Below are 27,355 nucleotides of genomic sequence, written 5' to 3'. Positions count from 1 at the left end.
AATCCACATTTATGTTCAGGAAATCACACAAAAAGATCACTGATTTGACTGAAATGCATAAATCTGTAGCAAAGCTTTGATGTTACAAAAAAACCAAAAAATTACCAAAGAATGCACAAAATTCATGTTTATTCCACCTTTGTCATACTCCCAGATTCTTCACCAAATGTTACATGAGCAAAAACAACTGAAATCAAAATATCACTAATGTTATCAAATAGGGAAAACAAATAAATTAATCTAGCAGCCATCAGCAGAGGTTACAGCAAAGATGATGCTGTATTAAAAAATTGCTAGAAAACTGTATGCACCATACTCTTTTCCAAACCAGCAAAATCTTACTGCATACAATGCAAATGTAAAACAGAGTAATTTCCTGCAGGTACAGAAATGCAACTTCTTTTCTGAATACTGTGGATAAACAAATTATTTTTTTGCAATAGTAATGTTTCTACCAAGCTATTACAGAGTGGGCCAGAAACACACTTATGGATTTGGGGGGTGAAGTGTACTAAAATTCCAATTGGTAACAGTTACTTCGGCCAAAATAGAAAAATTGAACATAGAAGTACAAGACAAAGGCGAATGAGACTTCTCACAAATCTTAGCAACATTTAGATGGAAATCAAATTTAAATGTAGTCCACTCTGCTTTTGAAGAGGCTTTGGTTCAGCTCCCAATCTCGATTGCTTGACGCAGTCTCCTATGAAAGAATACTCAGAAGGTGTCGTCTTAAACAACAAACCTATTTTTAGTGGTGGAGCCGCTCTTAGTAGCTGTGTCTGCATGGGACTGATAACCAATCACTATCTTTGGAGGAAGTCCTAATCTTTCCTTGTATACTCTCCTGGAGAGGAAAAGAAATAAAACAACAGTTTAAGCAAAGTCCTTAAGAAGGAATTCATATCAGGACACCTGCTTTTGAGATGTATGGACACCATAAAAAAAAAAAAAGAATTGGCAATTTAGAAACAATTTCTCAGATATGAATAAAGGACTTGAAATATTTTTTCTAGTGTACTGCATCTAAAACCCACTTAAAGTTTTGTAAAATGACTTATCACACATGATAGGACAAGCTCTTGCAAAAAATAACTAACAGACCTAAATAAATGCAAAATGCAGGGACTCTGTACTGCATTCATGTGAGTATCATTAAACCAGGAAGCTGTCTTTCCACATACAGAAACAAAACTGCTATGAAGAACTCACAGTTCACAATTCCAGAACTACTGAGATGATAAAGCCACTGGAATCAAAGAAAACAGCAATTCCTTGAAACAGACAGTTTTAATCACCCCACACATCATGGCTTCAGAGTTGCTGTCTTTCCTTTAACTACTGATAGAAAGCAGACTCCCACAGACCTCATCACAGGCACCTTACCCAACAGAAGCCTTAAGAAAAACCACCTTGGATGTTACGTCTTAAGAGAAAGAAGCTGCATTACCTGCCTTAGGCACAAACACACACATACAGTGTTCCTCAGCACACAGTGAAATGCAAGTCACTAATGGCCACTCCTGTCTGGAGTTAGGGTAATAAGGGAGACAGAGGGCAACATAGCTTCCCTTGGTCCTTGTGTCAGTTTGCAAAAATCTTAACTTTTTCACAGTTCTCTAAAGGATTCAACTCCTTAGTTAATGGTTAATACCATCTAAAATGCTCTCTGATACCTACTAGGTTATCGCAACATTGTGGTAGTAGGAAGATGAATACCGTAGTTTTGCTTGTTTATTATTAAACACTTACCACTGAAGCCTGAAACATAACCGTATAATCAAATTGTTAGTAAAAGATAGACACAGATTCTTAAAAGCCCCCCAAAAAAGGCATGTGTCAAAAGAGTCCCCAGGTAGTGAAAAAACCTGCTATGCCTGACAGTTCAAGTTTGGCTTAAGACAGATGCTCTAAGCCAGGAAGATAAATATTTTAATTGGTTTGCTTAAGGTAAATGGCCTACAATGACAAATTCAACATCAAGTTATTCCAAAGTATCAGTACTAAAGAACCCAATAAATACTTGTGTAATTAGTAATTGTAATCATGTAATTGTGTAAATAGTAACTCTGTAATTAGTAATACTTGCTACACACTAGAGCACAACATGCATTTTCCATAGCACAGACTCAATCTGAGATAACTGCTGTTACTTATTTAAACAAAGTCTACAGCATGCAGGTCAAATAACCCACAAATCATCAGCACTGCTTTATCTGTACTTAAACAGGCAAAATGTAGAGTTTCACAGCACATCACTGTACAGCTTTTCTTTCCCTTAAATCTGAGTACATCCTTCTGTGCTTAAGACTTGCAGCACCTTTCCTTTCCTATCTTATTTGTAAGCATCACTTTCCTGGAAAAAAAATCATACCAATGCTCTACTGTTACTGACTACCCACCTTTACAAACTGGCAGGCTGGAACAGATTGCACATTACCTACAGTTGTTAATTACAATGTGTCCTTGTGAAATGAGACTTTTGCCAAGATTTGTGTATGGGCATGTGTTAGTAACTACTCTGTACTGCAGCACTACCTTCCCTGTAGTTTAGAAATGAAGAACTGAACACCATTTGGCACAGTTACTTAAGCTTGGGATACAGCTCTGCACAGGCTCCACTTGCCTGAAATACCTCCTCTATCAAGCTAACTGGCTTTACACGCATGGTTACACTCCATACAGGCGAGGCACCGACCACGTTACTTACCCTATATGCGTAACAGCATCCCTGTTTTCACATTCAGTTGTCCATATTGCTATTTTATCACCCTTAGTTCTAACATTAACAACAGCACCACACACATCATCACTGTAGTCATCGAATGACTCCCCAATAAGGCACAGCAGCTGTGAAAGAGAAAGCAGTTCAGAGTCAGAATCCTGTTATGTAGGCAAGCAAGCACTCAGTGTACACAAGGACTGAGGAACACATTTTACTGCCTACAGCTACTTGCCATACAACAATCACTTTCTATTTATTGCAGTGTCTTCTTGAAGTTCCAAATATTACAAGTGAACATACTCTAGTAGGGCATCTTCCTTCTAGTCTGAATTTTCCATTCCTCCTCCTCTGCCACCTGCTGCAAGTTCTGACACAGCTGATTATTCCCACAGTACTGCCTTTCACTCCATCCTCCCAATCCAAAATAAGAGAAGAATTGAAGCACTAGTCTTCTTTCTATAGTACACTTAACACAGATGGACCAATCTGAAATTTTAGCTGTTCCCATCCATTAGCTAGGAAGAACCTGTTAAGGACTATTTGCACAACATCACATAAGGTTTAATTTCAATGCTGAAGTCTATCAGTTCAGACTGCAGACTGCAAATCTGACTGCAGCCAGACTGTAAGTGCTACCCAATGAAATGTTACTTCCAATTAACACAGGAAGCTTCAGTGTTTCCATAAACTCTAAAGTGGGCATCAGTGATCCTGAACAGGGTTTAATACAACGCACCAATGCGAGTGCACAAGTAACACAAGATTCTTCCTCCAGGTTTGTAGCAGTGAAGCTTGGAATTGAAGCAGGAACATCAGACTCAGCAGGGTCACAGCCCCGTGCAACACGCTAACTGTGAAAGTAGTATTTAAAACCTTCAGCTTGAAACTTGTAAAACAAGCAATCCTGATATTCAAAACGAATGGTTTCTTGTGCTTGAGACAGATTTGCCTAGACTATGCTGAATTTAAAAAAACCTTTCTGCACACCAAATCTGCAAATGGACACTTGATTCCTTCACTTGCACAGTACATTAAATACACTGAGGTTATGTCAGTTCTCTGGTACCACTTATAATCCCTGGAAATTTAACATGTTTGCAACTTGTCAAACAAACCAGGTCTTCCATTACCCATCAGATCCTGAAGGGCTGGCTTACTCCAGGAAATACAAAAAGGACAAAGTTGCTAATTAATAAATCAGGTATAAATAGACATGCTTTAAATATTACACCCAACTGCAGGCTGCACACACTCACTGAGTAATTTAAGCCATAAATGGTTTAGATCAAACCACACACAGACATGCAAAATATTGACCAATTGTCTTAGTTCACATGCAAGCAAAGATGACTACCATGCTCACTAAACACTACTCAGGAACATTTTGTATGTACATGAATGTTGCACAATAGGGAAAAAAATCTTCTCAAAATAAGTTTAGTTTACATTTAAGATCATTATATTATAATAAAAATTTGTTCCAAAGGGGAGTTATAAAGGCTTTGATTTCTATTGCAGAAAATTGGTTGCATATAATTACTGGAATTAGAAGTGACAGGGTTGTTTTAGGGCACGTATCACATTCACCTGGGTATTTAGGCTCTGTGCCATTACTCACTGCTATGCAAAAAGCAGAGCGCTCTAGCCTTCAGCTTGCACAGTATATCTACATGTTTCCAAGCCATATGTCATAGCTATTAGCAGTCAGGACTCACACATGCAATAGGCCAAGTACATGTAGCAGGATGTTAATTTGCTCACATGCAGTCACACTGCCCAGAACTGGAAGGCTCTCTTCAAATCACAACTACAGTGACTACAAAGATCCTGAAAGTTCTGACATTTTGGACACCTCCGCTTTGATTCTGAAGGCCATTTCTCCCTTTCAAAGGGGTGCAATACTCCCTGCCTCTCATAAAACCAAGGACAAAAGATGAAAGCTTGCCAAGACTGCTGTACGTTGTCCTGTCTGCAATCCATGTCCCTAAATCCTAGATTGCACTAGACTTAGGCTATTCTGAGTCAGTTCCTAGACAACACATTTTTCTGTAAGACATTTACTGCAATCCACACTAGAAATATATTTACAATTCAATTCTATTCCAAAGAGATAAGAGCAATGGAAAAAACGTATTTTTATGGCATGTATATAAAGGATGAATGTGCTATTATCGCCTACCCCAGCATTAAGATAAATATAGAAGGAAAAAAGTAAATCTGAAAGTCCCTTGTTTAACAAAGCCAAAACCTGAAAACTATTCATTTTTTTAAAAAAAAGTATTTGTAGAACAAATTGTTTTATCAATTGAACCACCAAGTTACACTCAAGACAATGTATTATTTTCACAGTAATTCAACAGCAATGTTCTGTACATTACATGGGAAAAGCCTAATCTGTCCTACAGAACTCTCCCTGTTGCTGCCTGTTACAAGGAAGTATTAAGAAAATGCACTCACATGAAGATCACTATTGAAAAAATACGTTTCAAATACAGCCTGTCAATAAAACCCTACAAGACACTTCTGCCAAGAAGCTGGAATAGCATAGCACATAAATATCAAATCAGTTAAATGTATTTTCACACAAACATAAGACTCCTCAGCTGCCCCTGGTGCTTACTGTCTCTAGCCAGAAGCGATCAAGGTCACTTCGTCTCTGCTGCTTGTTTAGTGTAATTAGCCATCGGCCTCCTCGCTTGTTCTTTTCATCTTCCCACATGGGTTCAATCCCATCCTGCAAAGAAAGGCCACAAGTTAAATCAGACTCCATCTCTATTTTTCCTAAAGAGCCACCAAAAGGCCAGTGATGACTGGAACAGCCTAGTTGAGAGAAGCATACAGTTTAAGACACATATCAGAATGTCTAGGAATACTGTCTCACACCAATATCAAACTCTCAAAACAAGTGCATACTCTAGCGAATTTTTAGTTCTGCAGAAACATCACAGTCCAGGCAAAAGTCTTAGCTACATGTAACATTAAAAAAATCCTGAGGCAACAAGCAAAGACAACCACCTGCTTTGCCCTGCATGAAACCAGAATGTAGCAGCTAATTTTATCTGGAGTCCTTATTTTACGTCTTGCACTCAGTGAAAGATCAGCCAAGTACTTCACTCACGCATACAGATTATTTCACTGAAATAAACACCTTTGGCAGTCTCTCCCAAGAACTTCCTTCACATAAAGGTGAGAATAAGAAGATTTTTATTGCTGGGGAGAAGGAAGAAAAAAATTAAAATTCAATATATCCTTTCGGAGCAAAATCTGATTTACATTTTTGCCAGTGGCCCTGCACTGAATTAAGTGATTCTGCATGTGCTGATACAGCAATGCAGCCAGCTACTGCTCCCATATCAACCAGCTGTGCTGTACTTCTGAAAGTCATTAAAGAAGTATGTAATTGTCTAGATAGAGGAATTCTGTTAAGAACTGTCCACTAAGAATTGCATGACATAACTTATGGCTGAAAACTAAGTGTTCAACATGCAGGATAGAGCAGTGTCATCTCACTTTAAATATAACACCCTCACTGGCAGCTGCAGAGCTTAAACTATTTCATCACCTTTAAGAGGACCTCTTAAGAGGTCACAACTGAAGGACAGCAGTAAGAGATTGCCCAGGAGCCTGAAGCAGTTGCCAATTCCATACCTGTTCCATGAAGTTACATAATTATTACTGCTTGATGACAAGTAAACAAAGAACAGATACACGTACTTGAAACACAAATTAAGGATTAATGCAAGAAATACAAGCATTATCCATAGATATCCTAATCTCCCAAGGGCCCACAGCTTCTTAAAATTCTACCAAGTTTCTCAGTCACCTAGAATACCATCACCTTTCCAAACCCAAGCAGCAGCACCTCTTCACTACATGAAGCTGCTGGGTCAACAAACAGTGCACACAGTCTGCTGAGGAGCCCCAGCCTGTGGCTACATTTTATGAGCAAAGGAAGAACCAGGCACCAGCACTTCAGGGACTATTTACATGCTGGAATCCAGAAAGGAAGCTGCATAATACAAGCACTACCAAGAAGGTAGGATTTAACTTAAGAGTTGCAATTGAGATCTCCACCCAACCTGAGGCACGATTTCACATACACTGTCCCTATTCACTAGTCTGGACACTTCCTCAGCATGTTCTTATTGTCCATGTTTGGTGCACTTTTCTATTTCATGCTTAAGTAATACAGCATTTACCCAGTATAAAAATTAATAGGAGTACTGTGCATCTGGCTAGCAGTACACCCATACTAGGCAACATTGCTGCCTCCCACAGACATTTTAACTCATTTCACATCAAGTGACAGAGATGGAAAACCTTTCATATTAGAAAAACTTACACTTAATTGTTTGCACAAACATCTCAAATGTAAAACAAACACTGAGTCACAGATTAAAATCTACTGTCTGTAATATGTGTTAAAGCAAGTACTTGCAATCTCAGAAGTAGTGACAACCTGATTTTCAGACAATGTTTGGGACTTCCTCAAAAAATTCAACACCTTTATGACATTCCCACAACCATGTTCCTAAATATCTTAAATGAAATATTTGGACAGTGTCTTGCTTAGACAGGAAAACATCCATCAACATCCTTAACTAAAGAAAAAATGTTAGCAAGCCTACCTTAAAGAGCGAGTAGTCACAACCAGGCATTAAATTACTAGAGAGCTGGATATGGTTGTATAAACTATTGGAGGGAAAAAAGCAGGATTAAAAACTAAGCATTGTTTTAAGGTACAAAATTCTTAAAGAATTTAAGACATATGACCAAAGCCCAAAAATTAAGGAGCTGTTAAGTTATTTCAGAAGCAACCCTATTTGTGAGGTATTTTTAAACAATATAAAAGTATCAGTACTAAGATGTTCTAGGCTTAAAGTAGCAGAATGGAATAAGAATTCCACAACTGTTTTTAAACTCATTTCCAATACTACTTCTAAACCCAGTTCTAAAGTTTAGAACTGAAGTTCAAAGATATTAGGAACATAACTCACTGAGCTTTCATGGCAACAGGTTCTGTGTCCATGTGTATTCTATATATTCATGGAATAAGGATAACTGTTTCTATTTCTAAGGCCACTTGCACTGCTGAGAATTTTTTTTAGGAGAAATGTTCAACCTTGATATTTGATACAGCACCTCTAGGTATGAATGCTGTAGGCCTGATAATTCAAATTAAGGATTCAAATGGCAAGAACAGATGATAGACAATAAAACGTATATTCAGAATTAAATTTACAACTGTGCAATTCAGAAAATGGAGTACATAGTGTTTCCTTCTCAAACAAGGAGATGGAGGCCTTTTTTCACCCCTAACAGGTCAGACTTCACAAAGAGGCCTGCACACATTACAGCAACCTGTAGCCCAAGACCAACTAATACTGAGGCATAATTCAGCATCAGAAGAAAATTGATTACTGTGATGTTCTAACAATAATCATGCACAGGAATTTGTAACACCAGTTACAAATTTAACAGTTTGCCTCTTTTAAGTTTACTTTGATGCTGAAATTTTTTCCCCAGAACAACACACATATTTTCCACTCCAACCACAAAGGAGGTGTAACTTAACTGCTGGTGACTGATTTTATACCTTCAATGCAGACATCTAGATTATGCACTAATTACCAAGACTAGCTCAGTTACAGAAGCCCAAAACCTTACCCTTAACCAACTCTAGCAGTGAGCAGCTTCAAACAACTCAGCTGCCCACCATATACAACACCACTGTCAGCTGAGTGAACCACAGTTTGCAGTCCCTCCCACAGCAGGAACAGGAAAGCTGGTTACAAGCCCAGAATCCCATTCCCCTCTCAGGACTGCAGCAATAAAGTTACTGAAAAGGCTGAAGCATTTTTCCTCCCTGTGCTAATGGGTCACTGATGGGTCCTATTACTACACTCAGACCCCACCTCCCTCCATGGGGACCACATCCAAAAAAAAGTCTGCAACAAAAATAAGAACCCTATCACTCAATGTAGCATGAAACACTAAGATCAAATACATAATGCTTTTTTGTTCACTCTCAGTGTCACAGCACTTGCATTTTCTCCATGTTTTAGCATTATGGCAGGCAAAATCTTGATTGAAGCAAGTGTTTGGAAAGCACAGGCCCACCTTCAAAGGCTTTTTATTGCTGTTGGAGCCTAGTCACTCTCACAGACCTTCAACTTAAAATGAAGGCCATTTCTTCTGTAACTTCTAACAATTTTTTTCAAGGATGCCATTAATCTGCATGAGTCTCAACTACTATGCTCCAAACTCAGGCACTCTTGAACGCGTAACATGACCCAGCAGTCAATTTAATCAAGGAGGAAAACGTGGGGCCATGGAAGCAGCAATCAGTTGGCCACCAGAATTTACAGGTTCATGTTACTATGAGATAGCTACTGCACAAATTAAATGTTCTATATGTCTGTCATGCACACATGAATATAAGCAGTGTTGCAGTGTTTCAGCAAAACAACGTGCATTTAAAGGATGAAGAACTTCATTTGCATTTTCTTCAACAGACTTCACCTTCAGTTTTGAAAATATTTGAGATTACACATAAGAATTTGCAGTTAATGGAGTACTTTATGGGTTTTTTGACTTGGACATAAGCTTTGCCAACAAATCCCAAAATTATCATGCATATTGAAAAATCTTTACTTACGCCCAAAAATCCTCAACAGTATCGAACTTTGAGATAAGACGAAGATTTGCTTGCCAAGTTTTGCTTTTGTCATTTTTAAAAAACCAGAGTGCCCATCTAAAAAAGAACAAAATAAAAACATCTAGAAATTAAAGTATATTTAAACTGTAATGATTTCTATTGTTATAGTCAAACTAATTGCAAACCTTCATATATGAGCATGGAAGTCAGTTTTCATCACTAAGCTACGTGATCAATTCTTTACAGATTAACGATGCTTGTGCTTTCATTACAAGTATCACAGCAGACTTTATCAATCAATTAGGTAAGTATTTTAAATAGCTTTGGAATTCTTTAAAGACTCTAAACTTCAGATGTTTCTCCTTGCCGTCACTGCTAAACTGCAATCCCCTACCACAAACAAGTGATTATGGTCTAAAACAACACCAACAATTCAAACTGGGCTCCCTGGCCAGTAATTTCCATATAAAGGTTACACAAGCAAATGATATCACTCCAAAGCTATGTATGACATGACAGCTTCCCAAGCACTCTCATACTAGGAAAGCATAAATTTTAAAATGCAAGCTGTATTAAGCTTACTAATGGCAACCACCTCAAACCCCCAAAACTTGATTGCTTCAAGTTTTAAAATTAGCATATATAGAGGAGACTAAATTTAAAAAATCATCTCTGCTGAGTACAAATATCAAGACAAAATTGAACCTTTCACAAAAAGATGCTCTTTCTGAATCTAAAAAGCATCACTGCAGCACTTTAAAATGCTGGAAGAGGATATCTAATGAGGCATTTAATCAAACAGTTGGGGGTTTTTTCCACTCTGATCATTTCAGCAGTGTTGAAATTACTCAGGTTAGCACTAGGCTATCTTTATCTTATCTCAGCAAAAAGCTCTAAGTAACTAGGTGTCAATCTATTGTTTTGAGACCCTTCCTGACATTTCAAAACTGGTTTTAAAAGTTTACTCAATTCCAGTAATAGCCTCACTAACACTTCTAAAGAACTGTTAGCATCAATTTAATCAAGGTATTTAGAAAAGAAGGATGATGGAAGCTGAAAGACAAGGAAAATGGGATACATGCAGCATAGCACTACAGGGAAGCGTTGTCTTCCACACTTGCTCAAAACTTAGAAAAAGAGTAAGGTATCACTTGGTAAAAGGCACCTGCCAACAGTAAGTACTGAGCATTCCACAGTAACACATGAGCAAGCTGGTCTTTTTAAAGCTGTAGGAGGGCTTGAATTTTTCACTAACTTTGAAATATAATTTTAACTACAAGTTTTCACCACTGGCACCTTAATTTACCCAAGTACAAGGCAGAATGCAGAGCTTTCCAGTTCTAGTGGGCAGCAGCTTCACCTCAGCCTCTTAAACGACAACAGACAAAAGCAACAAAAGCTCTGCTTGCCTCCAACTAAAGCCAAAGTCATGCTCTTTCAAAGTACCTGGCTGCATTTTGAAAACTTGCAAAGATTTTCAGCTTCTGTAACTGCACTATCTGAAGAAGACTCTGACTGAATATTAACATCTGGATCAGATTCTCCTTACTCTGCAACCTCACTGCAAAAACCTTCAAAAAACCACTGAGAATTCCCAAAATATTGCTAGAGAATATAAGGTCTACAAGAGCTGCAAAGCCACAGGCATTTTCTATCCCTGGCAAAACTACAATCAGTTTCTGTATCATTTACCTGTTTTGTAGTGGATGTTTAATATACTGCTCAGGGCTGGCAACCTCCTGACTAGGTGTTGGCTCGGTTTTCTCCTCTTCTGCAGGTTGGGGGTTGGGAGTGGTTTCCTGTTTGAAGAAAGGGGTTATTAATACATTCCTTCTCAATTTTTATTGAAGTAATTTAATTCTCTAAAGTTACTTTAGAAAGGGTGAAGCGAAGAGTTCCTATAATTTATCTTGATTGTGGGCCCAAATCACATAATGGAAGCACAATTTGTCTCCCCTTATTCTTCAACATCTGAACAGGTTCTACAATAAACACTAACTGCAGGAATTTACATTTTGCTGTTCACTGAATTGCTTCCTATGTAATTTGTCTTCAAAATTATTTACTATACATGTCTAATTTTGAGTGCTATTTTAGAAAGATACAATCTATATTACCTAGAACATGCACATCTAAAATAAATTCAGAGAATAGTAACTTCAGAACAAAAATTCTTTTCATCAGCTTCTAACAGAGCCTCATTTGAAACAGGTGTACAGGCCCTGTTATTTTTAAAAATCTATTAATACAAGTAGAAGATAAAACTAAAATTCTCAGATCTAAAATCAGCTACTGCAAGCAGCTAGAAGCCAAGACAGTGTAGTTATCTTTGTATTTGCAACATCATCATGAACTGAACAGCAGAATTTAAACACACATCAGTTCTCAAATTTCCAACTGAAATAAATGTACTTACTGGTTTAGTATGTATTAGATTGATTTCAGGAGCTCTTTTTCTAGAGACAGCTCTAGAAATGTTAAATATACTTTAACATAATGTAGCAAATTATATTCTCTTTGCATGCAAACCATTTCCCTCAGGCACATCATTCAGTTTGAGAAGTCACTGTGTCAGATTTGAAATACTAATGCCTTTCCTTTAAACCAGGGAATACAAAACTTTATTGTGAGGCCAAATGTCCCTGCCAGTTACCATCATCCCTCCCTAACCTGTAATTCATGCTAGAAGATCACAGAAACACAGAATGAGTACTGTAGCTCCTTCCCAAGAGCTAACATAAAAAAGCCTATACAGTTGACCCCAAGAAAGAAAAAGCACTTCAGTAAAATAAAAGCTAAGTACAGCAGACCCAAAGACTCTAGACATTTCCAAATGTGACAATATAAGAGTAGTATTTAAAAATTAATTTAAATGTTGTGGTTTTAACAGAAAAAAATAACACAGGAGCGAATTAAGTAATGTTAAGCAACTGAATTAATGGAACAGTTTGCTCTGCACTTCCACATAGATTTAGCACACCAAAGCTGATGAAAAGTGTATTTGAAGTGATAACATTGTTCAATCTTCACAGACCCAGCTGGCAAACTCTCCTGGATAACACCTAAAGATCTGTCTTAACAGGGATTTTCTTTTCATTATCAATATATTTATCATTATTAAGCATGATATTATGCTTTACATCAGAGAAGTTAATCAAGTGTGCTTTAGTTTAACAGCCCACCTAGAAAAACACCTCATGACATTTCAGAATACTCACATGCACCTGCATTCACAGTGAAGAGACTGACATGTCAAGATCTAACATGAACACTTGGCCAGTGCTTTGATTTACACAGTACAATAGCACGATTCCCTTCCTCTTAATAAAACCAAATGCTTTGTGAGGATCTCCCAAAGGGAGCATCACTAACAAACCCACAGAAGTACAGTGTTGAAAAATCTGTCACATCTCCTCCAGTGTAATACTATAAAAAGCTAAGCAGACCTTCAAAAAAACTAAGTTCTTCAAATTCTATCTATAATAGAATTTCTAGTCTTACCCCCACTTATTTTTGGTATAATTCATCTTGAATCACGCAAAACCATCCCACTGAACAATTCAAGACAGTGCAGAGAAGCTGTAAAATTCACCAAGGAAGCACTTAATTAGTTCCTCCTTCATGTTATCTGTATTATATTATAAATAAACAAGTATAGACAAATAAATTTAAGTATGGTTCCTTCAGGGGCTTCTAACTAAAAAATTCAGAGAAGTTACACATGCAAAAACAGTAAGAAAAATTCTGCTGATATTCTGGAATAGCACTAGGTTTTGTGATAAAGCTTGCTTTCAGTCACAATACTGTGCAGCTGTGACATCTAACATTCACAACTGATTTACAAATGCTATTATACTAGGAATTTTAACATCAAACAGACTCACTCTCGCTGAATGCAGATGCAGAGTACCTTCCAAAAACAATTTCAGTTGAGAATCTCATGTTTGCTCAGCAACTAACTTTCAACATACAAAGAGCTAATCCCAAAGTCTCCCTGGTCACTCTCCCAGAATTATCACAACTACATAAAATGGAAGAATTACTACAAAGCCACTGAGCACATGCAGGGCTAAACTGTTTCATAACTTCTAACAAAAGACTACATTACAAATTAAGGTAGCATATTCAGACAAAAAGAAAAATGTAATGAGCCTCAACACCTGTCTGGTACACTGACAATCACACAACTTCACACAACTACAGGAAATTCTGGCTTTGGACAAACAGAAAACATCCGACCCACATGCATTTTACTTAAGCCACCACAATATCAAGTCCCTTTAGACAGTCTGAAAGCTACATGGCATTCAAGAAACTCAGACTAACCATTATTCAAGCTCCTGTCCAAAACAGAATGACAGCTCAGCTCCAGGGCCCCACTAATTATGACCTTGACCCAAGACCATGCCACTCCCCTCAAAAACTATGCCACCAGAAGAGACTTTTTTTTCAGCACCAGGCTGCCCCATCAAGTATAGCTACAGGCCTGAGCACCACGTGTAAAGTTGGAAGCAGAACTTATTATTAAAGAACATTATTTCTGGCTGGCCTCAGAGAGAAGCCTAAATCAGCTTATTTTCACTTACTTCTATTTCCCATAGCTACCAAGGAAAACAGAAAAAATAATAATTTTAATTTTTGGCTGGTTAATCACTATCAGCCCCTATTTCCTTTCATTTTACCTTTATCTCACTATTCTGAGTACCAAAATGAAAGGTTTGTATACCAAAGCACTTCCTATTATTAGTCAAAGAGAAACTGCAAGTTTGTTAATTGGTATTTCAAGTCCAGGTATCCAAGAAATTGCATAGAATCCTATTCTATAAAAACTGCATGAATTAATGTTACTGTCTGCATTTTAGCAATTCACAGCTTGGAACCCTGCAATTGCAACACTATTATCAAAGTCAGACTGACTCCACCTGCAGTTTCTGTAGTACTCTATTTAAAATCCTTCATAATACTTTACCATTGCTCATAACTAATGCATTCTTTAACCTAAAATTGACTCTATACACTAAGTAACCACTGATTTTGCTGCTTTTAAAATATAAGTAATAAAATAGGGTAGTATTACCAGATAAACTAGAAAGCTTCACATGGCCAATCCCACTTCTCATACACAAGACAGCACATAATTAAGTGACATTTATTCACCACCCACATGGTTTTTGATGTAGGAATCAGCCTGCAGAATTCCATGAAACACTTGCCTACTCAGCATTTAATGACTCTGTATATCTGCAATTACTTGGACTCTGACACTTGCAGATTTAATTGGCGTTATTTACTCTTTCTCCACAGCACATAATGACCAACATACCAAAGAAAGGCGTGCATGTCACCAGGAAGGAAACAAAGCACTTGCAATAAAAACTGCTTCATCAGGTTTGTTTATTAAGGAGAACAAGAAGCTTGACTAGGTTTTACCAAGGGCTTTCAGATGATGCCCAGACCACATTCATGTCATTAGTTGTCTGAAGAAGTTGTTTAGCAAGTCCAGTTGGAGTGCAATAATTATTGCCCAAAAGGACATAACCCAGCACTTACGTGCTCTTGGTGGAGGCGAATTAATTAGTGGAAGAGGCTTTTCAAGTCTTCTTGCATTTAACCAAAATAAGTTACATTCTGGAGTTTGCACCTTCTTGTTTAGGGCTTCCAAAAGAAGAAAACTGCACGCCCCAGTTATCTGGTATCTTGGGAAGAACAACTTCTACTATCTACTGCTACTTACGGGTCTTGTGGGTAACTGCTATGACACTACAGTTAGGATAATTTCTAAAGCACAAAATTCAAGATTTATTTCAAAACATTCTGGGCAAAAAAAAAGTTAAAGCACACCCACAAGCAATTATTACATCCTGTAAGAAAACAAACCAAGTGATGATTTGACACAACTCTGAGGAATAATGTACTGTAGTAAAAATCATACATAGTACACGTAATAGCAACTGGAAGAGAGGTACTAACAGCCACCTGTTACCAATTTAGAAGTGTGAAGTAGATTTCCAGACACCAGGACAAAGAAAGGATTTCTACTTGTGACACAGCAAGGCATAATAGAGAGCAAGTATCCTAACTGCATTCATCATTATTTGGAACACAACAGATTCTTAGAAAGGTAATCACTATTAGTAAACAAGCATGAAACCTGACTTTAACTGAGTGACATCTCCTCAAATTGCAACAGAAGTGAACATGTGTACAGGAGAACACGCATAAAAGACTAGGTAAAAAAGTCATACACTTCCTCCATGGTCAAAGGTTTTCAAGGAAATGTTACCTCATTTAAAAGATACAGACACTATTTATAGCCCTCTTGACTTCTGCAAAATGAGTTATATACACATGAAAATACCTGTCAGATTTTCACCATTTAATTCACAAACTTCTAACTAGCATCAGCAAACAGCTTACAAGGAATATCAAACTACCTCAGTATCTCTGTGGTTTTTGTAGCTGCCTAAGCAAGTTGCCCTTGTGCTAACATCTCTTACCCCAGTCTGCACTCTGCTGCTACCTTTGCTACTGGAACATAAAATCTACCCATGGGATGAGTTTCCACATATAACATTCTGTCAGTTCGACAGCACTCGGACAAGAAAACTTCCCAAAACTGCCGGGGAGAACAGTTCAGATACGTCAAACAACAAAAAGCCTCTAGTCTCCCCAAACACTCCTACACAAAAGACCTCCATGTTTTGCAAGTATACTGAGCCCCTGGTTCAACAAAGGATAGAATTTTATATCTGCTGAAAATTTAAGACATATTCAATCCTCAGGAAATTACTTGATATAGAATGTATGAATGGTCAAGAGAGGTCTTCAAAGAAAAAGTACTGGATGTACTACTGGTATGCCCAGTGATTGCAAAGGATGCCATACATACAGGTAATCTGATGAACACTACAGAGCACAGTAGAAATAGACCTCTACCAAAAAAAAAAAAAAAAAAAAAAAAAAAAAAAAGACTTAAAACAGTTAAAACTTTTCTGCCTTTCATTCTCCCTACAGAATCAAGAACAACTGGCTGTAACACAGTTGTGTTACAGCACACTTACATCTGCACATCATACACACCGTCCTAACACCTATGCCTTATACAGAACAGGTTTTACACGTCAAGAAACGAGGACTACTGCAAGAAAATAAACAGCTTCTAAACTCAAGTTTAACCTCGACTACAGAATAGTTAAAAACTCAAAGACAATTTATCCGAGGAAAAAGTCACATTAATTCACATTTAAAGTTTGCATTTCTCTTTCACAATGCAGGCACTCTACCAACATCCCTGATTTAATGCTCCACTCTATCATCTCAAAATTCAAACTAATCTTTACAACGCTGCCAAAAGGGATATTTTTTATCAAAAAGTTTTGGATGTACCTCCATACCTGCAGACAGTACCAGTAAATGAAACACAGCTTGATTTCATATGCTATTTTTATGCATGTCTTTGAAATAAGTTTGGTATTTTATATGCTGTGTGAAATGTAATTATTCAAAATTGCTTTCAGAAAAGTGTTTATTTCAAAAAAATTACAAGATGTACAACATACTCCTCTTAGAGGAAGCTCCATAATCACTCAGATATGTTATTTACAATTCAAAAGCTTATGATAAATATTCTCAATTATAAAACAGCATGAAAGGTACATCTATTCTGCACATCATTTCAGAAAAATGCAATGAGCAAGCAACTGTGTTCACAACACTGCAGTTCAATGCTATACTAACTTCAAGCAGATCAGGTCACTGACTTCTACAGCAGAAACACCTACCAACAAGAGCAAGTCTGAAGTTGAATTAAAATTACAAGCTACGTGTCTACAAATAATGCAAAATAAGTACCTTTCAGTCTACATGGAATTTTAGGAGCTATTATGAACTTTCCAGCATTTTAAGGTCCTGCACCACTATGTCTGTAACCCCTTGAGATAGTAGTTTCATTTAAATAAAGTTTTGATTCCCACCTACGTATGATTACCTTCTCGAACAAGTGCTTTTCAAATTACAGATAACTGAAATGTCACGGTTGTATGCTAAAAAATAGAGTTAAATTCACAAGAATTGTAATTATGACAATAACTGCCATTAATCAAAAATGCAAAAGAGCCATGATGCCATTTCTGATTTGCACAATGAGGGATTAGATTTATATGCACCTAGAAGTTACAGGATTTGTGCAGGTACATTTTAAAGTCACCTTTGGTAAACTGTTTACTAAAGCATTACTACTGGTTTAGTTGTGGACTTTTGCATGGTGTTATCTGATCACATTCAATCCTCAAAGGCTATATAAGCCCTCTAACAGGTGATACTTCTGCACAGTCTCAAAAATTAATCTGGAATATTTTTAAAAGAAAAACCTAGATATCACAAGAAAAACAGAATTTTTACTTGTCAGTGTTGCAAAGGTTTAAGTTCTCCCTACAGTGGAGAAGTAAACCACTGTGCAATTGGTCTGTATTTATACAGAATAATCTTGCTTTTTTGACAACTATTATAGGACTCACTACAGAACTCTCAACTTGAGTTTCTGTATTTGTTAAGTCAAACATTTTTCCAGCCTCTTAAGACTTTCAATGTATGCTACTTTTAAAACTATGACAGTACAAGAAACACCACTGATCTTAGTAGAAGCCTGTATTTATAAAACCAAAACCAACCCCTATTTAGCTGTATTTTCATCTCCCAGGACACATTCTCCTACCAGGAAAGCATTACAGATGACATCTCTACAAACCAAGGTCCAGATTTTGCAGGTGAGCAACAGAAAGGCCTCCCTATGATCCAGAGGTAATCCCTGACCACACATGCAATTAAATTGTTCAGCTACAAAGCATGCAGTATTTCTGCAACAACTCTGACCTCAGTCACTACACACGTCTAACTTTAGGCTTAGGCAGGAGAAGGGAGCCACTTACAAGGACAATAACAAAGACTTTGTTATTTACTGCAATTTGAAAATAAGCAAGCACAGTTGGTTGGTAGCTGACTCCTGAATGAGAACATACTGCACCTACAACAAAACATTCAATAACTGCATTAATTACTCAAATTGTTGTGAGTTTTGCTCCAGCTTCTACTTTTAGGGGCTCAGCACAACTGCTCATACTGAACTGGATCTGAGCAATCAATCTTACTAGGACACAGAATGGCAAAAGCAATCATTTAGTTTCTGCTACATTAGGCCTGGATCTACCCCAATGTGCGGATGGAGTTATTGGAGAAAATGGTGCAAAGACAGTTTTTGTGCCAGCAGCACAGCTAAGAAAGCCATAAGGTGCAGGCCTTTAGAGTAATTTCGATTTCTAATGGCTGCATTACCAGTTATTTATCACAATTCCTACTAAGCTCCACAGTCAAAAGGCACTGCACTGAGAGGAAGCCCTCATCTTCATATACGTGGGCAACAACTCAAAGACTGGCTCTGGGATGTGAAAACAAGTGTTTAACACTAGCTGAAGAACACGGGAAGGGTGCTGCTGGTGGTCTGTCTTGCAGTCTTAATAACTGACACTCTCCCTGTACAGAACTGCTGCCACACAATTTATAAATGCTAACCCACTTCAATCTCTTCCTCATGGGTAAAAATCTGGGGTTTGTTTCACAGAAGAAAACCATTAAGAGAAAAATCAGTGTCCCTTACACAAAATGGCAAAATTAGTTTTTATTTAAAACCACTGATTTCAAACTTTTTTCACTTTGTCTAAATGATACAAAGCCTCCCCAAACAGCACACTGGCTATTTATTCAAAGCTGGCAAGCACAGCAACAAGAGACCAGCCTTCCTTAACTGTGTTTTCTTGAAACTCTAACAGAGTCGTCGGCTGTCCTCTCCTCATGATACACAATCATGTGGGATTAGAATAACAACTGTACTTGGATCACTTCCAGCTGCTCCAGCTCATTATGGAAGTGCAGGCTGGGGCTACGTTTGTAAGACCGAGCATAATACCATGAACATAACTTATCACCTGGAAAAAACAAAGAGTAGTACTGAATTACCATGAAAGAGCTGGGGGGAAAAAAAAAAAAAAACCCCAAAAAAATCCTCTCGAATAAAAGATGACACAACCTGGAAAAGGCGATTCGTTTGCCGCCTCTCACCACCGAGCTGTGGCGGCGGCTGCCCCAGCAGCGCATTTGTGACTTACCGGCCCCGCGCTCCCTCACCGCGGCGCCCGTCCGGGGCACGGCGTGCCGGGAACGCGGCCCTTCCCCGCCGCCGGAGGAGCCGCCCCTCGCCGCCCGGCCCGCCGCGGCGGCGGGAAGCAACATGGCCACCCCCACCGCGCCACATGCGCCGGGCGGGCCGGGCGGCCGCCAGGGCCGCGGGCGGGGCGCCACACAATGGGCGCCGCCGGACCGCGGGCCGCGCTGCCGCCGGGCCCCACCGGAGCCGCGGCCGCCGCACCCGGGCGGCGGTGCCGGCACAGCCGCGGCGCCCGCCGCCCCCTCCCCCGCCCCCTGCGAGCGTGCGCTCCTCGCCGGCCTCCCCAGCCGGCCGACTCCCGCCCGCCCGCCCGGCCGGGCCCCCGCCGCGCCCGCGCCCGTCGCGGCCGGCGGAGCGGCGCCTCGACGAGAAGGAAGAGGAGAAGGATGCCGCGGGAGGAAGGCAAGGGAAAGGCGGGCGGGAGAAGGGAACGCGGCACTCACCGGTTCCACCGCCGCCATCTTAGAGCGCTCGGATCGCGGACGCACCGCGGGGCGGGGCGGGGGCGGGTAAAGGCCCCGGGCCGCACGCTATTGGTCACGAGCGCTCGGCGGCCGTTGGGGGCGCGCTGCCAGCCGGGAGATGTAGTCGCCAAGCGCGGGGGCCGCCGGGAACCGCTCCTACTGCCGCCCGGGCAGGAAGAGGCGGGCCGGCGCGGGGGCGCCCTCTGGCGGCCGCTGCGGGAGCAGCAGCGTCCGCCCGACCGCGCTGAGCGCACGGCGCGGCCCCGCCGGGCTCTGGAAGTCCTGTGCCCCAGGACACAGCGCTCTGTGCCCCCCTGTGCCCCATCACACAGCGCTCTGTGCCCCCAGCAAAGCGCTCTGTGCCCCCAGCACACAGAGCTCTGTGCCCCCTGTGCCCCCAGAACACAGCGCTCTGTGCCCCCTGTGCCCCCAGAACACAGCGCTCTGTGCTCCCTGTGCCCCCAGCACAGCGCTCAGTGCTCCCTGTGCCCCCAGCACACAGCGCTCTGTGCCCCTCTGTGCCCTCAGCACAGCGCTCTGTGTCCCCTGTGCCCCAGAACACAGCGCTCTGTGCCCCCTGTGCCCCCAGCACACAGCGCTCTGTGCCCCCCTGTGCCCCCAGAACACAGCACTGTGCCCCCCTGTGCCCAGAACAGAATCAGAGAATATTTAGGTTGGAGACGAGCTTTAAGAACATTGAGTCCAAGTGTTAACCCAGCACTTCGAAGCCCACCTCTAAACCATGTCCATAAACATCACATCCACACGTTTTTCTGAACATTGTCAGGAATGGCGATTCCACCGCTCCCCGGGGCAGCCTGTTACACCAGGTAATGAATCCCAGCCGTGGGATTCATTTCGGTGCTGTGATTTCATTAGTACTTATCAAAGGCAAAGGGTTCAATAAAGACAAACACAATAAAAATATACTTACCCTTTTGTAATGCTTCTTGATGAAACAAATACCGTAACAGTTTTCAAAGTAAAATAACTGGGGCATATCTTTATCCCAGTGACAAAACAGAAATTGAAAACCAAAATATTTCTTCCTAAACTGTATAATTTTAAATCACATTATGATGGCAAAACAAAAACATAATCTCTGAAATTTGAACATTCAGAAAGTATATGAAGAAGCAGGGCTTTTTTTACTTGTTTGTTTGTTTTGTTTTGGGGTGGGTTTTTTTTTTTTTTTGTTGTTTTTTGGGGTTTTTTTGGTCTAGTGTATATATATATATATATATATATATATACACATACTGTTCATTTTACCTATTCTGCAAAATTTGAAAATTTGATTTCTGGTAATTCTTTATAGATGGTTTGATGAAAAACAGTAATTAATAAATCTTCCTATTAATATGTATAATATATATAATATATGCCTATAATATATAATATGCTGGCATATGGATCTTATATTCCACTTTACTTGCTTGGCAGACATGTACATTCTTTGACTACCTGTTTTAACCCTGCCTTTAAGGCTCTTAACATAAATAATCCATCCAAAATCACCTTCCTCCCTGATAATTTTTCTTCATCTTCTGTGTTTAACTTTGTATTTTTATTCTCAAGGATCAAAGTGTACAGACCTACATTTTACAGCCTGAGACATCATTTTAGTGAGAAGAACTATAAGTGAATGTTAACCACCAAATTGTATTGAATGTCATATAGCATTTGGCTATTTAATTTCTCTCATGCAAGGCAAGGAGAACAGCACGAAGCTCTCTATAAGACAGCTACGCTTATTAACAGTGTTTAATTAGCTAGGTGAATATAGCACAGCTGGGCTCAGAACATGGCCTACCTCATTGCCACACAAATGGGAAGCAAGCACATGTTGTGGTTTGGGATATGTTTTCCTTTGATTTGTTGAGTTTTAGAAGCAAAAAGCCTCTAAAGATGACATCAAAAGTTATCCAACAACTTACAGTAGCAATGAGACGATATAACACACATAATAGACAAGATGCTCAGAAGCGATGAGGCCACCTTGCAAGTGGTATAATCTTCAAACTAAAAGGTGATTTAAGATGGAAGGTAAAGAGGTATCACAGATACAGCCAGAAAATTCCACCTTTTGAAGTCATAGTAGAGCAAAGAAGGGGCTGAAGTAAAGAAATGCTGAGTATCTCGTCTTCAGCAATCCTTCAGGGATTTATCAGTTTCCAGTGTGAATTTAGGTAGTGCTGAGAACATCTTCATTGTGCAAAATGGGGCATCCAAGTCAGAGGTGTGTAGGTATGAGCTCGAATTGATCTCCACATCTATATCTCAGTGATTTGAATGAAATAATACTTTTGAATCATCATGTTGTATGTGATTAAAAATCTGATAATCTAATTTGAAACCTGAAAATAAAAAGAATTTTTAATGGCACACAGTATTGTCCATGGTATCTAAACACTGATTGTATTTTACTACTATTAAGTCTATTTTTATGGCCTTCTGATGACACAAACTAAGTGAAATCTCTTTGGATATCAGTAACATTCCTGTTGAATTCATTGGGCTAGAACTTCACTCCAAGACTTCCACTGTTTCCATAGCAAAGAATAAAGAATATTCTTACATCATAGTGCAAATTTGATGCCATATTTTAAATACAGACTCTGCAGGAGGCAGTACAGCTTGAACAATCAAATCAAAACAAAACAAAACAAAAGAATGCAGGATCTTCCTTTTCACCACAACTAAAGCTTGCTTGGAGTTAGCTTTGAGTAAGGCTGCTCTAGCCTGGATTGTGGCTGGAGTGGGCCTTTCAGTAGTTTAGTTTGTATCCGCACCAATGGAGGGGGAAAAAAAGAGATGCAGGGGCTTAAAATACATTGCAACCTCTTTTGACTTAAGAGAATTGGACAGAACTTGAAATCCCACATGATTTTTCCTTACAGAGAAAAAAATGGAGACAGGTATTTCTTTAATGCAACTCTGTTCATTTACAAAGGATGTTTACAAAGATTTTTCCCCCCTATGCTCTTAGTAAGAGTATTTTGCTTTGAGCACAGGTTTGTCTTTTCCTCTGGGTAATGCCTTCTTTAGGGCTGTTTTCCATTCACTTTTTAAGATTGTGCTTTTGTGGCCATCTTTGAGGTGCTTGTGATGGGTTTGCGATTTCTGTTTTTGGCACACAGACATGCACAACCTACATAACTGTTGCATTTGGTATGAGAAACTCACTGAGTGCCTGTACCATCTGGCCGAGCCACAGCAGGGCACATTTGCATGTGGTCTGCCTCCTGGGTGGCATTTTTGCATTGTTTCAGCCCTCCCTAGACAAAGAGGCATCTAATTGTGTCTTCAATGAGCCTGAACAGGAGACAGCTACCAAGAGCTTCACTGCCCAGCCCCCACCGCTGCAATGTAGAGAAGCAGAGCAAGGAGGGGGGACCCAGGCTAAGGTGCTCTCTTAATTAAGTAATGTCAAATTCAGTGGCCATTTTCTCCCTAAGCAACAGCTGTCTCAGCTGCCAGCTGCTCTCGCTTTTCTGCTCTCTGACCCATGAGACATGGCTGACCTCCCCTTTTGCCCTCTTTGCTGCCCTCCATACTCCCAGCCTTGCATCACTTTGGAGGAGTTGGGAGGACAGCAGTGGACACAAATCAAGCATCTGAATGGGCTATAAATTTCGTGACTCACGCCCCTCTGTGTGGGTTGTTCTATAACACAGGGGGACAGGCAGCCAGAAAAGGATGTGAAAAGCCTGACAGAGAAAAAACACTTCTGCTCAGGTAAGGTAACAGCAAAGGTCAGTGAACTTCCCTGGTGAGAATGAGTGTGCCACCAGATAATAGGAAATGGCAGTGGATGGACTTCCAGGATGCAGGAGTCAGTTCACTTTGTAAATATGAACATCAAGGCCAAATTGGAAAACAAAAACATTGAAATACCACAGAAACCACATAATTTTTTTATATGGGGATGGTGATGTAGGGCTGTTTAAAAACCATTTCAACAGCAAACCCTAGGCCAAATCTTTCAGGGTTTGTTATTCTAGGCTGATCTGCCATTGCAGTCTGTGTTTCTTTCCAAAGACTGCAGAGGACAAGTACACAAGTTTGCGAATCCCTCAATTAGGGGGCTTGCTGTTCTTTAAATTACACACATATTTAAATTGTTTAATTAATACATGCATCTTTGGCTGTTCTAAGGAAGCAGGGAAACAGCATGCCTTTAATTTGCACTTCAGAAATACAGCAAGTAAATGAAATCGAATTACAGAAGGAACCCCGTCTACTAGGTAGAGCAGGAGTCCTCTTTTTTCCTTACATGCCTCCTTGTTGACCGCTACAAAATTAGCACAAGTATATACTGACATTGTCCCAGTAAGGATGAAAGACAAAAATAGGAATAAATTGTGAATTTATATTCAGATGTGAATTTGAATGTGAATCAGATGCTCATAAAATTTAGTAAAGTATCCTAAATTATTAATAACGATTGGACTGAAATCTCATCAAGAAGCAAATTATGACATTTGACCAGGAGACACTGAAACTAGATCAGCCAGTATATTTCAGTTTTTTATACCATGTCAGTGACAACAGGTACTTGCAAACCCTGCTTAACCAGGTAAATGATGTCTGCAACTCCTTAGGGTTCCTTAAATGGAACAAAGAGGCAACTGAAGTGTATGAAGGTACCTGTCTTGCTTTGCTTGGTTTGTTTGTTACTTGGAAAAGCAGCACTGATTTTTCACAGTACAGTACCTGCTAGCAGGTGGGTCATTAAGGAGTGATTCTGCCCGTTCAGTAACATTTTCCTTTAAGAAGGTTAGAATAAGCACTTAATGATGTGTCCTTTAAAAATATTTAATGATGCTGGTTGGCAGTTGGTTGCCTATCTTCAGAATTTGGACATAAATACTGTCACAGCGTGAGCTGCATGAATCAGAACACAGCTATTTTCACTTGTTTAAGAAAATAATTATTGTAATCTTTGTGTTTTGCAGGCACCCTAGAAACATTCCTAATTTCCTCTGACAGTGAATTCATGCTTTCTACAAATGGTAGGCTGATACAAGTATTATCAGTACTGGAGAAATGAAGGTGAGAACTGTCAGAAACAGGTGTCCCCCTGCAACTACACTTTAGTAATAGCATGGCATCAAATTCCTTTGGTTGATTTGCCATGCTAAGTGAAACAGCTTATCACACAGCAAACCTGGATCCTGCACTTTATCTGCTGCCCTTGTCCTATGGACACTACTTAGTCACTTTTTGCCAATTAACGCTATCATAACACATCAAGTAGATTTATATGAATACACTTATTCTGAAAAAAGAGGATGTTTGCTTTTCTGTTCTGGGAAAGCAGAAATTTTCACCTAACCTCTAGCCTAGGAGATTAGCCTAAGCCTAGGAGATAAAGATTTTTTTAAATTATTGATATTCTTTATTAAAGATGAGGACAGAAGACCATGGGGAATAAGACAGTTGCAGAAAATACTGAGATTATAGTTTGGATTTTGAATCACACTTTCTGGGGAGTCATCTGGATGCTGGGAAATCAGGAGAATATTTTGTGTATTAATATTAGAATAAGGATTGGTGTAGGTTAATTGAAATTAATGGCACCAAAGTAGAAAGAAAAACAGAATCTCATCCTGCAAAACTGAAATCATAGTCTGTACTTGCCAGCAGTGGGAAGACAGCTGAAATTTAAACAAGGAGTGGGATCCCAGTACTAATGGCTGGATCTTGCAGATACGTGCTCTGAAGTGTTTTGCAGCTATTCTCCCACTCAACAGGCATCTCCCCATGCTCTTTTTACTGGTTCATGCTTATTGACATGAACCAGTAAAAAGCATCTTGCACGGATACTGCATTAGAGATGTTTTAGTACATAGGATAGTGATCCTTCCTCTGTGATACTGTTGAGGCTGCATCTCAAATCCCATGTTCACTTCTGAGCCCCTCACTACAAGAGGGACATTCAGGTGCTGGAGCAAGTCCAGAGAAGGGCAATGGAGCAGAGGAAGGAGCACAGCTCTGGTGAGAGGCAGCTGAGGGAGCTGGGGGTGTTTAGCCTGGTGAAAAGGAAGCTCAGGGAGGATCTTATTTTTCTTTATAACTGTCTGAAAGGAGGCTGTAAGCCAAGTGGGGGCTGGTCTCTTCTCCCAGGTAACAAGTGACAGGATAAGAGGAAATGGCCTCAGGTTGTGCCAGGGGAGGTCTAGATTGGATATTAGGGAAACTTTTCTTCATGGAAAGGGCTGTTAAGCATTAGAACAGGCTGCCCAGGGAGGTGGTAGAGTCACCATCCCTGGAAACGTTCAAAAAACGTGGGTATGGTACTTAAGGATGTGGTTTGGTGGTCACCATGGTGGTGGAGCAACATTGACAGTCGGACTTGATGATCCTAAAGGTCTTTTCCAACCTTAACAACTCTATGATTCTACATTGATGCTAAGTTTGACAACACCCAGAGAACGTAAGCACAGTCATCTTGCAGGCACAGTATCTTTTTTCACTCTCTAACCCATGCAAATGGAAGAAATATAATATGTGCATTAATCACATTTATTTTTATGACAGATCATTGGTTTCTACTCTCTCTCTTTCCAGGAAGACAATCAGCATCTTTCATGTGACAATGCCACCTTGACTCTGCAGCCTATTTTTCTAATTTTAGTTAACTGCCTTACTGAATATTGAATTTGTGATGGTTTTACCTGGGCTAAAAATAAAGCAAAAGGATTGTTATAAACCACACAGACAGACCTACATACCACAGCCCACACTCCATAATAAAGAAGATATACCTGGAAAATTTATTGTACAGCCTCGCAGATGAAAACTACGGGAAGTTCTTCACGGAATCAATTAGGGTTGGATGGGACCTCTGGAGATCAGCCAGGCAAGGTCACCCAGAGCAGGTGACACAGGAGTGCGTCCATGTGGGTCTGGAATGTCTCCAGGGAGGGAGAGTCCATGACCTCCCTGGGCAGCCTGTTAGATAATGAGCCTGGGCAGTCTCATTATAAAGAACTTCTTCCTCATGTTGAGGTGAAACTTCTTGTGCTTTAGTTTATGGCCGTTAACTCCTCATCCCGTCACTGGGCACCACCGAAAAGAGTCTGGCACCATCCTCCTGACACCTATGAGACATTTATGAGATCCCCTCTCGGTCCTCTGTTCTCTGGGCTAAACACCCTCTTTACTGTGCGGGTGGGGAGGGCTGGCACACGCCGCGCAGGGAAGCTGTGGACGGCCCGTCACCGGCAGCGTTCAAGGCCGGCTCGCATGTGGCTTGGAGCCCGCGGCACCTCCTCCCTGTGCCG

At 40.0% G+C, this 27,355-nt stretch overlaps 1 protein-coding gene across 1 annotated transcript; it reads right to left on the bottom strand.

Annotated features, from left to right (window-relative positions):
• Positions 1-112: 112 nt before the first annotated feature.
• Positions 113-20,075, bottom strand: EIF4E (eukaryotic translation initiation factor 4E). Its single transcript, NM_001245193.1, is given in 7 exon segments — positions 113-847; positions 2,711-2,850; positions 5,346-5,459; positions 7,354-7,417; positions 9,384-9,479; positions 11,076-11,182; positions 20,046-20,075. Coding segments are annotated over 7 exon segments (654 nt in total). The 5' UTR covers positions 20,064-20,075; the 3' UTR covers positions 113-732.
• Positions 20,076-27,355: the final 7,280 nt, after the last annotated feature.

This window comes from Taeniopygia guttata, chromosome 4 (genome assembly GCF_048771995.1).
Source record: "Taeniopygia guttata chromosome 4, bTaeGut7.mat, whole genome shotgun sequence".
NCBI classification, from domain to species: domain Eukaryota; kingdom Metazoa; phylum Chordata; class Aves; order Passeriformes; family Estrildidae; genus Taeniopygia; species Taeniopygia guttata.
The sequence above is the reverse complement of the archived record's forward strand: the minus strand, read 5'-3'. Positions and strand labels throughout refer to the sequence as shown.